This window comes from Quercus suber, unplaced genomic scaffold, assembly GCF_002906115.3.
Source record: "Quercus suber isolate HL8 unplaced genomic scaffold, Cork oak 2.0 scaffold_7, whole genome shotgun sequence".
In the NCBI taxonomy this organism is placed as follows: domain Eukaryota; kingdom Viridiplantae; phylum Streptophyta; class Magnoliopsida; order Fagales; family Fagaceae; genus Quercus; species Quercus suber.
In genome coordinates this window covers 530,393-543,866 of record NW_027069473.1, presented here as the reverse complement: position 1 = coordinate 543,866, position 13,474 = coordinate 530,393, and the positions used below count along the sequence as shown (strand labels likewise).

At 32.1% G+C, this 13,474-nt stretch overlaps 1 protein-coding gene across 1 annotated transcript; it reads right to left on the bottom strand.

Moving 5' to 3' along the window:
- Positions 1 to 5,444: 5,444 nt before the first annotated feature.
- Positions 5,445 to 13,012, bottom strand: LOC112017393 (pyruvate dehydrogenase E1 component subunit beta-1, mitochondrial). The gene is made up of 14 exons (XM_024049845.2): positions 12,886 to 13,012; positions 12,666 to 12,743; positions 11,346 to 11,426; positions 11,234 to 11,260; positions 11,048 to 11,110; positions 10,805 to 10,891; positions 10,099 to 10,224; positions 9,269 to 9,402; positions 9,104 to 9,176; positions 8,773 to 8,838; positions 8,259 to 8,297; positions 8,028 to 8,152; positions 7,818 to 7,932; positions 5,445 to 5,722 (listed from the first exon to the last, which is right to left on the bottom strand). The coding sequence occupies exons 1-14, from the start codon at positions 12,931 to 12,933 to the stop codon at positions 5,672 to 5,674; spliced, it is 1,113 nt and encodes a 370-aa protein (XP_023905613.2). The 5' UTR covers positions 12,934 to 13,012; the 3' UTR covers positions 5,445 to 5,671.
- Positions 13,013 to 13,474: the final 462 nt, after the last annotated feature.

Below are 13,474 nucleotides of genomic sequence, written 5' to 3'. Positions count from 1 at the left end.
GTAATAAATACCAAATTATCTAAGTCATGTTATGTTATGTAACACAATAACATTATATTTTAATATACTATTTTTATAATTCAATAGGATAATATCTATGAAATAAAGAGAACAAAAAAGATAACAACTTAATCACATTAACCCAAAGTTGAATTACAAATAATATAAAAATTCAACCTAAAGTAGAGATGAAAGAAAAATAAATAAATAAAATCCACTAAAAAATTAACCAAAAAACCGTCCATTTCCTAACACCAATGGAGCAAACACACTTCAAGATTAGGGTTAAGTTATGATGAATTAATCTATAAATTTTAATTAAAAATTTTAATAAATTTAAATAATACAAAGTATTGCATCATGAAAACGTCGTACTTCAGAGACGAGAAAGCTATAAAGTGCAAAAAGTAAAAAATGAATTTCTAAATATATCAATGTAAATTAACTATGTATGAAATTATCGGATTCTTTCTATCATTTGCACACATTTAAAATTCTTCTTGACCACCTCTTTATTTGATTTGCAAATGCCAAAAATGACATTTAACAACTTTAATTAAAAAAAAAAAAAAAAGTTAAGGCTAAATTGTAAAGATGTTGATACCCCATTTTGCTACCTATATTTAACCTCACATGGAAAGTAAAAGGGTAATTTCACCTTGAAAATATGTATCTTGATTCTGGTCATTAGATCCTTCATCTCATTTCACCAAAATTATCTTGATGTTGTAATTATCAAATCGACTGATCATAAGCCCAAATCAGACCATTAGATTGAAAGTTATCATTAAAATAAGTTTTAATGACTGCGATGCACTCTCACAAATTGAGTCCGACTATATGTGATTATGAACAATTTATTCCAATTGATTATAATTGTAATCAATTTGAAATTAATAACATATCATAATTTGATTAGCTAAGACTACATTTTATGGTAAGGTTGCACATACTTAATTAATTAGATAGTCAAACATTAATTATTCAATGAATAATTTGTACAATTATCTTTTAATTAGGGTAAATTTGGAACTAATTAAGTTTGAAAATGGAGTGATTGGAGTCTATTAATGTTAATTGGAAACTAATTTGAGACCTATTAATGTTAATTGTTCTGAAATTATTTTTTAATAAATGATCTCTGCTCACCATTTCATTGATATTTCTTAGAATATTTTAAATTTATGAATAAGGTTAATTTTTCAGAAACTAGACATCTAGGGCTTCAATTTGAGCACAAGAATTAGACAAATCTGATTAGAATTGAATATGATATGATTTTTTGAATTTGACTCTATAGGATGTTATAGTAGCTATAGGAAAACCGAATTTTGCTTGCTTCTCACTCCTACTCTCTACATTTAATGCACTCGATTTCCCCAAAGGCTAAAATAAGATCTAGGTTCATAATTCTTTGTCAACTCTGATTAAATAACATTTCATTCATATTTTTCCCACCATTACTATATAAACCCTCCTTCTCCTCCATTTCAAGAGACACAAAAAAACACCCCTCTCTTCTCTTCTTCTCTTGAGTTCTAGTGAAGTAGAATAGTCTTATCATATCTTAGTCTTCTTGAGATTCAAGGTATTGAGTGAAACCCACTCTCCCTCTCCTACCTCTTCTTTTCCTTCATTCTTAGGACCTCCATCAAGAGTCTCCTCATCTACCGTATGAATCTTGCATGAATGTATAATCTCTTTCCCTAATTTGTTTTTTATATTGTCATGATGAGAATTTAATATTAAAGCATGATAGTAATTATTTAAATTAGCCGCGAACTTGTGCGTTGCGCATGATAATTATTTTTATGGTGGTTTTATTAAATTTTTTTTACAATTTAAACTAATATAATAAAAATTAATGTATTTCGTAATCATATTTTCTTTTTATTATAAAAACACTCATAAATGTAATATAGGAACAATCATAAATTATAAATATAAATTTTGTCGCACAAAAATGAAAACAATACAATTTTTTCAGAAATTTTAAAAAGCAAATTAACAAAAATATTTTTTTTAATAAAAGTTATTTATAACATTTTGTAAATCATTAAAAGAACATAAAATTTGGAAATTATTCTTTTAGTTTTAAACAAACTTTATTTTTTCTGCATACAATCCAAAATACCGAAAAATGTAACTAAAAAAATTAATAAAACTTAACAATGATTAATTGGACTAATTAGGAAAACAATTTGCTGTTAATAATCTATTAAAGTTTTTTTTTTTTTGTGTAGAAATTGTAATTTCGTTCACCCAAAACATATTATTAGATAAACAATTATTAGCAAAATCTAAGAATTAAAATTTCTATATATGCATTGTTATAAAATAATAATAATAATAATTAAATTAAAAGTACAAAATCTAAAATTTGTCACCTGTAGGGTCTATTATTGTAGTCCAAGCCTAAAAGGTTTGGATTATGAGCCCAATGAACTCAGAACAATGAATTTGTAGAGAATGTGTGAAAGAGCTAGGCTGATTGTAAACTAAACAATAGTTGACTATGGTGTTCAAAAAGGAACTGGTATAAAAAACACACTTCAAGGCTTTTCAATTTGATGTTCGAAGAGGAATATTATTGAATGAAAAATGAATACAATTCTCCGAAAAAATCCCCCCTTCTCCTCCAAAGGCTTTTTCTTTATATAGCATCCTTCCTCATCATCTTCATCGTCCACTTGTTCTTCATCTAAGTGTCCACTTGAGTATGTGTCACGTCAGATCTCTTCTTTAGCTTTCTGTGAGTGGTAGTAGCTAGGATGACACTGTTCAGGGGTCTTCTCCATATTAATGTGGCCAGAAAAGCAAATGCGGTACATTTAATGTAGTGGTGGCAGCTTTTCCTTTTAGATATTTCTTCATTCTTCTTATCTCCAAGCATGCTCAAAGCTTATCCAAATCGCTAAAGTCATTAGTAAGATCATTCGAACCCTCCAGATATTTGCTTAACCAAGAATCTTTACATCCGAGGAGAATGATCTCTTCAGACCACTGGTGCTCTCTTCGGACTGATCCCCTTCACTTCCAGGTATCTTTCTTTCATGCGGACTCCTTCTCAACAACTTTCGCCTCTTCGGACACACAGTAACCTTCAAATAGGGTCTTGGGCCCAATACATAAGTTTAAGTTTCCACCCCCTACATCACCCATCCGATTATTTTTGTTTGGCTACCTTTTATTTTTCTCTAAATAAATAGTATTATAAAGTACTTCTAATATAACTATTAAGAGTACTTTGTCCACCATAAAGAATTAAAAAATAAACAAAAATTAGTAAAGTCTCATAATTTAACATCTAAATTAAGCAATATAAAAAATCATGCTATATAATAGAATAAATACCAAATTACGATAAATAACAAATTATCCAAATCATGCTATGTAATAGAATTATATTATATTTTTATATGCTATATTTAATTCTTTATAATGCAATAGGATAACATTTAACAATCAAAAAACAAAAACAAAAACAAAAAAAAAAAAAGACAAAAACAATTTAAAAAACTAAACTAAATGACATTAACCCAAAATAGAGTTTTAAAGAATATAAAAAATTATCAACCTAAAGCAGAGATGCAAGAAAAATAAAAAATAAAAATCCAAAAAAAAAAAATTGAGAGAGAGAGAGAGAGAGAACATTTTTATTGTGAGGGAAAACTATGCATAAAATGAAAGAGATAGTGACAAATTTATAGTAGAGGGTGTAAATAAGAAGAGACAAAAATAGAAGAAGATGAAAAAAAATATGAAGAATGATATTAATGTAAAAGGTAGTGAGGAGATGAAAAGGTAAGGAAGTGAGAAAGGTTGGAGAAGTAGTGGGGAGATGGAAATGTTAGAGAAGTAGTGAGGAAATGAAAAGGTCAGAAAGGAAGAAAGGTTGGAAAAAGGTAAATATTAATATAAAAAAAAATTCTTAAAAACAATTATAGGAAAATTGGAAAAAATATATATAATTACGTGGGCGTTGATGTGGCTCAACTGTAGCGTAGCAACAATTAATACTACGCTTCAGCTTTTAGATATATATAGATTTTCTTGAATGTGTTTGAATGTTCTTAAATGTTCTGATGTGTTCTTCACATGTTCTTAGTTGTTCATCACATGTTCATGCATAACACTAGTTTTAATCCTAAATCCACCTCAAAAATATGAAAAAGATGTTTGTTTTATAGTTCTTTCAAATCCTTGAATTTAAGATATCGCCATCTACACACATTCACTAGAATTTATTTTTCAACCCCAAGTGCAATACTTAATAAATTGAACTATGGTTTATCACATGCACACACATTAAATTCAACATGCAAATTGATTGATAACATATTAGATAATGTGATATGAATGTTGGACATTATAGTCTAGAAGGCCAGTTTCACTGGGCAAGATAAGTGCCTAACATTTTCCCACCTTGTAACATAGCCTCCGAACTTAGATCAAGAGTTGATTAGATTAATGTTTATCCTTGTAATTTTCAAATTCTAGATTGTAACTAGGAAACAAAGTCATGCATTTTATCTTAAATTGTATCTAGGATCAAAACCATGTAATTTTCCTATGATCAATATAAATTCAATTTCAAATTTATAAAATGAGGAATTTTTCAATTTTTATTTTTTTATTTATTCCAATAATTAAGTAAGTGACAACTCCATTGTAAAACCTTTAATTTAAAAGGAAAAATATAATCAATTAAACCTCCATTTTGAGAGGCAATAACACGACTCCACACATTCACATGAGTTTGGCTCAACATCCAAAAAAAAGGGGTCAGGGGGGCACGATCTCTCACAAAAGTATACTCATAAAGTTTAGAGTTACTTGAATTTTACACATTGAAATTTACTTCCGTTAGCAAAAGCAATCACTCTATTAGTGGACTCGTGTACATGGCCGTTAAGTGACATGATAGAGTCTGATATATTATTTTTTTGCCACATAGGTAGGGCTGCTTTTGCTAACAGAAGTAAACTTCAATGTGTAAAATCAAAATTTTCAAACTTCAGGATATTAAATCTAAGTAACCCCAAACTTTAGGGGTATATTTTGCAACTTACCCTTAAAAAAAAAAAAAAAAAACTTGAAATTTAAATATAAAAAAAAATCACATGAGATAATTATTGATATTTGATAATATTGAAATTTTGCATGCTTGAAGAGTATAACGAAATAATACTTAGTGGTACGCTCTCCTATCATATGAATGATAGATGCCACTAATTAAATACATGGTAAGACCTACCACCATTCACGTGAGAGGAGAGAGTATCATACTGTTATATTCTGAGAATACTACATGATAAGACCCACCACCATTCACGTGAGAGGCTAGGGTACCATGCTGTTATATTTCGGGAGTACTACATATTTTTTAGTAAGTGTGACTCAAATCATTAAGAAACCCACAAATTATTATCAACACAAGGCAATGTCTTGAAAGTTTTACCTTCTTAATATATGTTATCTCTCAATTTATAGTCATCTTCTCAGTTGTATGTACCCAAAAACAAAAATACAAAAAGTGCTAATTATTATTGCACATAGCTTGTTACACATTGCCGTACATGGCCTACGAAATCATGTTTTGAAAACAGTGTGTAACTATCACCACTCTACAAAAATTATCTGTAACTTCATTCTTAGCGGTTGAAGCCATTCAAACTGATCTATAGCATGTTCTCTTTGCAGCTCGAACTACATCCTCAACCTATACAATAGACAACACGAGCGTTAAACTTCTCTAAACTTCTAGGTTAAAAGCCATTAAACAATTTCAAGGAATCACCAGTATTACCTTCAAAGATAAAATCCATATTCCATCAAAGCATTGCATCAAAGGCTCAAAGTTGATTTATACATATAACAACAACAACCAAGCCTAAGTCCCAAAAATTTGGAATTGACTATGGATCCTCAATAGACTAGTCAAAGTCGGTCACATCAAAAATTTTTTTTTTTTCCTATTCTATCTAAAATCATACTCTATGATACTTCCTTAATTAACATATCATTTCTCATTACTTATATTAATATTATTTTTGGTCTTACTCGACCTTTTTCCTTTCCCGCAACTTAAATCAACTCAAGTTTTCCCATGATTCCATTGATTGCTCTCTTCTAAACATGAATAAACCATATCAAACAACTCTCTCATCCTTTCATCAATTAGGGCAACTCCTACCTTTAAGTGAATTTTCTCATTTTGAATCATTCAACTCATCTACTTGACATTTTCTTTTTAGCTACACTCATTTTATGAACATGTTGCTTCTTAACAGCTTAAGATCCAATTCCATAAAACCTAGTTGTCTTATAGCAATCTTATAAAATTTAACCTTTTAACTTAATAGATATTTTACAATCACACATTTCTCTTGATGTGCTTATTTACTTTATCCTCAATGTTTTATCTCCTGATTTACATCCCAATCTCTCAATTTTTAAGAAATATCAAAGCTAATTTAGACATCATGTTCAAATTCTGGTTTAGGAATGATTACTTGAAAGGGTAAATGGGTTTGAAGGGGTTCTACATTGTTGGTTTGAGTATTTGGAAGCTTATAAAACTAGAGTGGCAACTTTTTTACGGTATCCTTAGTATGAGGTGGGAACTAGAACTAGAGTGAAATTTTGGCATGATTTTGTCGCGTGGTGATTGTCCACTAAAGGAGGCCTTTCCTGAATTATTTGGAATTTGTCGAGAGAGGGACTCCTCTGCTGCAGATCTTACGCAATTCTGTAATGATGTTGTTCACGAGGATCCTCATTTCTCACTATTGGTACAGGATTGGGAGTTGGAGCCTTGTCAGTTTTATGGATCTTATTTCTTCTACTTCTGTGAGGGAGAACGAGAAAGATAAACTTTATTGGAAGAAGAGAAACTTTATTAGAAGCTAGCAAAGGGTCGAGGTATTGATGTTGGAGGGTACTATAGTTCTTTATAATGGAAAATTATTTGGAGATCGAAGGTTTCTCCTAGAGTTGCTTCTTTCTCATGGACAGTACTTTTGGGAGAATTTTGACTGTTGACAATTTACGGAAGAAAGCAAGAGAAGAGTATGGGTGTTAGATTGGTGTTATATGTGTAAATGTAGTGGGGGGAGACTATGGTGCATTTACTTCTTTATTGCCCTCTAGCTAATGAGTTGTGGACTATGGGATATGGTTTGGTGTTTATTGGGTTATGCCATGGAGAGTTCTGAATATGCTAGCTTATTGGTAGGGTTGGTTTGATCACCATCATAACATAGCCATTTGGAAAGTAGTGCCTCATTGTTTAATCTGGCATATTTGATGGGAGTGAAATGATAGAAGTTTTGAGTGATGTGAAAGGACTACTCTCGATCTTAAGCTACTTTTATTCAAACCTCTGTTTGATTGGACTCTAGCTTTGGGCTCATTTTCTTTTAATTCTCTCTTAGATCTGATTGAACATTGTAACTTGAGTGCTTGATTGTGTTGTACCCATAGTATACTCCCTGTGTACTTGATCCTCTTCATTCACTAGTAAAGTTTTGGTACTTATCCACCCCCAAAAAAAAAAAAAAAAAAAAAATGGTCTTTCCTAGACTGAGATGTTGCCTTATGAAATACATCATTATACTATTATGGTAGACAGAAGATGACAAACTTGCTAACATTTTCCAGGAAATAAAAGGGAAAAGAGAGAAGAACACTTGTATTGAAATCTATACACAGATCATAAGGCACACCAAAAACACCCAGACGACTCAAGACAAAAATTCCTATATAAAAAATACATATGAAAATCATCAAGAAAAATTAAATCCATTAACACAAACCTGTGGAAGGGCCATCCTCTCAAGATTTGCAGCATATGGCATAGGAACATCAGCTCCTGCAATCCTTTCAACGGGTGCATCCAGATACTCAAAGCTCTCCTCAATCACTGATGTACTGCAGAAAGAAAAACATTAAATGGGAAAATACTAGGGGGAGAAGAGAAACTGTAAACATAAATGGAAAATATTAGCTGATGAGAAGAAGATGACCAGATCTCAGCACCGACACCATGTTGAGGAAACCCTTCTTCAACAGTTACTAGTCTGTTAGTTTTCCTGACAGAAGCATTGATTATGGCTCTATCAAGGGGACGGATTGAGCGCAGATTTATAACCTGTATTACATATTACAACTATTATATCTTTTCTAAACCAAAAATTGGAAATTCTGACAGTAGCAGTGCCAATCCACTACTGAACATTAAAGGTTTTTTGAGTTACCTCAGCACTGATTCCTTCCTTTGCAAGAATCTCAGCCGCCTAAGTTTTCTCCACCAGAGTTAGTTCCGGATCAAAAAGTAAGTAGCTAAGGTAGTAAGTAACTTGCAAGGAACCTAATCACTTATATGATCCACCATTTCATATATACAAGTTAAGGCTTTTGAGTAGTACCTACCAATAAATCTTATATGATCTACCATTCCATGTCAAGTTACCATTTCTAACTATCAAAACCATAGCCTAACATTATGTATTTACAAACTAATGATGAATTAAATGGAAATGAATTAAGAAAACTTAGCACAAACATTGACTTTTGCAGAAAACCCATTTCAATTGTTGCCCACAAAATGATTTCTTTTAATGACCAATTTATGCCAGCAAAAATGGATGCATTCTCTTTTTATAATATCCAAAGATACATTTCATCCATACCACATAAAAATACTATAAAGTGACACATTCAGTCATCCATAACAATGAGTCCACCTCAGCTTCAAGAAGGATGACAAACCTTGAGAGCATAACCAACCATCTTTGAAAAAGCAGTAATTGTTTCATCCTTTCCTTCTATCTCTATCTGTCAACATCAACAAAAGAGAGAAAACTCAATTATTACTAATAATAAAAATATACAGCAATAAGCAGCTTAAGAAAAACAATAAGTCTATCGGCACAACTTTTTTCACAACTGTTAAGATAGCAAGTTGTCAATGGTAGACAATAAAGTGGTGTTGTTGGTGGGTCCATGTCAAAAGCAATATCAACTTGCCACATCAGCAAGCTGTGAAAAATGTTGTTTTTGTTGCATTACTCTTAAGTAAAATAAATAAATAAATAAATACCTTAGCTTTCCCTATTGGAAGGCAAAAACTGGAATCAACAGCTTCTACTGAAACAGGAAAAGACTCTCCATAACTGCAGCTCAAAAATGAGACCAAGGACAAAAGCATCTGAGTTGCTGACAAAACCCAAGTCACAAAATAATAGTTCTTCAATAAACTACTCACAGCAACTCATTTTCAAGGAAAATAACAGGGTCAGGGTCCCTAATAGCAGCTTTTAGCAGGCCTCGAGCGTCTTCCGATGAGTATGGTGCCAGAACCTTCAAACCAGGACATGAACCATACCATGCTGCATAGCACTGTACAAAATCCCAAACTGAGCCTTCAACCCAGAGCAATATTAAGAAGGTAAGCACATAAGTCTTCCATCACATTAGTGCTAGCCTGTTACTTAGCGGGTGGCTGAAGAATAAATAATTCCAAACAATAATGGCTATGTAAAGCCAATATGGAAAGGTATTAGCTCTCTTAACTCCCATTTCCTTCCACTGAATGTCTACTCAAAAGGAAGATGGGTTCAGTTAAACTTTGTCAATCAATCCCAAAAAGGAGTACAACCTAGTACATTGAAGTATAAAAGAGAAATGCCAAAAAAAAAAGGTGACTAAGTCCTGATTCATAAATATGGTTTCTGAAATTTTAAAATGAAACTCACATCAACTTTAATTAAAATGTCCTGGAGGTATGAAACTTCTTTAAGTGCTGAGATTAAGATAAGCAAGTTGTTAATAACATAACTTATTTTCATTCATTCAAGAAATTTTATTTTTTCCTTTCTGACCATATAGACAAGAATACAATACTTTGGCTGTGTATCATTTCAATTTTTTACAGTGATCTTGCTCCATGTACTGAATCAGGCTACCTTGGCCTAGGGTAATAAATATGCTTGTAGAAACAAGAACTGCTATGTCTCTTAGGATTCACTTAAAAGCAATCTTAATAGTCTTCAGATAGAAGACCACAAAGGAACTAACCATGAGTTGACACATTACCTGAGAATGCTGCGCACCAACTCCAGCTGCAGCACCATTTGGTCCTCTGAATACAATAGGTACTGATATCTGACCAGCAGACATATAATTCGTTTTGGCAGCCGAATTAATGATATGGTCCATTGCCTGCAGAAATAAGAAAATGAATTAACATAGAAATATTAGAACAAGGGCAATAGTAAATCATTAACCACACTTCTAGCTAGATCATGCTTCAAGCGTATTTTAGGAGGGGTATGTCTAGCACTCATTAATTGCATTGAGACAATGATTATGACATTCAGATTTAGCCCAACCACCATTGTAATCCAAGAGATGAACGTGTATGATTATACTTCCATTATTCCATTGCTTAGATCATAGATTCCTTGGTGGGATGTATCCTTACAAGATATTGGTTGCTACATTAAATTTCAATTCAAGAGTCCAACCCCATACTAGATATTGAATGACATATGCAATGGTCATTTTAGATACTGAAGATATTGTCTTCTAATATAACATAGAATGGCAGCAGAATCCTCTAATAGTAAAATGACATTGAACTTCAATTAACAATAAAATGAAAATGAACGTGGTCAATTCCAAAAGAATCCTTAGGAATTCTATTGATATTGGATCCCGCACACAAGTCAAATCCACCATCACCTAGAAATAATTTAACATAATGAAACGATAAAAGATAGATAAGTAAAGAAGTTGTCACCTGCATCGCAAAGTTAAATGTCATAAACTCTACTACAGGTTTAAGCCCGTAGTAAGCTGCACCAACTCCAATTCCAGTGAAACCAGCCTACAAAATATGCAAAATTCATGTGCACAAAAAATAAATCCATCATTAAAAGCTGTTTACCAAAACCTTCAAGCACATAAATGGAAAAATTCCAGAGAACATGGACACTTAAACAAGTGAAAAACATGTTACACTTTTTCAAGGATAAGGATCAACCTCTGTGATTGGAGTATCACAAACTCTCTCAGGACCATACTTCTCCAACAGCCCTTTTGAAATCTAATCAAAAAATGGAGGTTGGAATTAGTGAGCAAATTTTAAAACAAGAAACAAATATACAAACATAAGCACTCTTTCAAGATGGAAGATGCTATTCTTTTCATTGCACTGTGCATTTCTAACCTTGTATGCACCTTGATATTCCCCGACCTGAAATAAAAAGAAGAACATGTACAATTGAGGCAAATAGTAACCACAGGAAAAATAAAGCGTCTGTGACTGTTTCCCTCAATACCTCTTCGCCAATCAGAAAAACTTTAGGATCTGCTGACATTTCTTCATCAAGTGCAGAATTCAAAGCATCTCGCACTGTCATCTGCAAGAAATTTGTAATTCAAAAAAAAATAACAAACTGAGACGATCAGAAAGAAAAGCATATGTTGGATTTGACTGTCTCCAGTATAGAAACAATGTATAGCAGATAAAAGTATTCCCATAAGTCAATAACAAAGATATCTCATCATAGGCAAATTTCAAGTTAAATAGTTTTTAGGTTCTTGTTTATTGGGTTCCACCAAAAAACCAATATATAGTTAGAGGCATTAACTTTGGGGGAATTCTTGAAGTGAAAACTTCATGTACATGTTGAAACACCATCTTAACCTAAAAGTTTAACTTCACACATGCATACATTAACACAGATCAACAGCAGTAAAGAAGCTATGACTTTGTGTAAATTACAGTTATATAGATGTAGCCAATGCCAAGTCATCTACTCAGCTCAGGCAGCTAGTTCATTCAAGCAGTTACAACCTTTATCCCACATTAACCATGACAACTTAGATTCAGGAAAGCCATACTTCATAATGAGCTTCTTTATAAAAAGAGGGAAAAACAAAAAAGCTGGCTTGATATTAGGAATATGATTAATATCTAGGAAAAAAATTACTCTCTCTAGAAAAGAGATTTACTAGCCCCAAGGGATTGATTTAGCGGTTCCCAAGACGTTATGAGATTCACGCAGTCTTGTGTTCAAACTCCTAGCTAACATCTTAAGGCCATCCCCAAGGGATTCTTACCTGTAATTATTAGTGAATAGTTGGGTACTTGAAGAGCTTTTGAACATTCACATAGCCAAAAAAAAAAAAAAATTAGAAAAGAGATTCAATGACTTATGCATAGGATTTTTGCATTTGCCCATTGTCCATGTAAGCTGTACAAGCAAAATCAACTGAATTATAAATGAGTAATGGTACAAAGACAATATTTTTGACAAACAAATTTCACTAACTGAGTTTTCAAGTTATTATTAATTCCCATTTGGGTCCACCACTATCACTACTTTATTATTAACCATTTACAGCTCTGTTACACCTAAACTATTGTGAAACAATTTGTGTCTTTTAGACTTATTGATTATAAATTGAGTTCTTTGGTTCATACACACCTCTACACACACACACACACAACAATTTGTCCACATAGGCTATGAAATTTGATAAATTTTGATTAAATTATAAGTTGATGACAGCACAAACACTCCTGCAAACAAAGATATTCCAAAATTCCACCACTAAAATCAAATGTTCAGTTAGCAGAGTGTAACAATACCCACCTTTTTAGCTGCTGCTGCTTCAGAAGAGTAACATTTCGATGAATTTAGCAGATGTCCAAGTCCAATCCTTTGTAACGACTGATCCACACACACATGCAGACCAACCCAAATAAATAATTAGTTAATTAAAAACAAAAAACGAAATGAACAAATACTTAAAAAATAGTAAGTAAATATGTGCTAATAACAAAAATGTTGATTCTAGTAGTAACATACATACATAATAAGCAGAGTAGCCTCCTAGTCTTTGTCTCACAATCCCCCACATCTCTTCCTCTTCGCTAGACAATCAAAGCCGCAATTTTCTTATTATTACAGACTGAACGGAAATGAAACCATTATATATATATATATATATATATTCTCGATCGTATTAGTAACTAGTAGTGAGTGGTGAGGTGTCCTGGCAAATCAATTGGGTGGGGACCACAAACGGGTTCTGATATGTTCCAATCGAACCCAGTTATCTTTTTTTTTGTCTTTTTAACATAATAGATACAAATACATCCAAAATATATACTCTATTTTAATATAAGTTTATGATAATTATTTTTTATTATCCAGTTAAGACTTTTTTTACAGTGTTTCATCCTCATGCTAACGATAACTCTTTATTATCGAGTTAAGACTTAAGACAACATTTAGTTTTTACTTATAAGTGAGTTCAAATCGAGTATGTGTTGTTAGACTACAAAAGACTTTGTCAATTTTAACATTTGTTAACTTTATCAGTTTGAACGCTGAGTCACCGACCCCTCTAAACTTAAGTACCATGTAGCGACCCGCTCCTTAAAGCACACTGATTACAA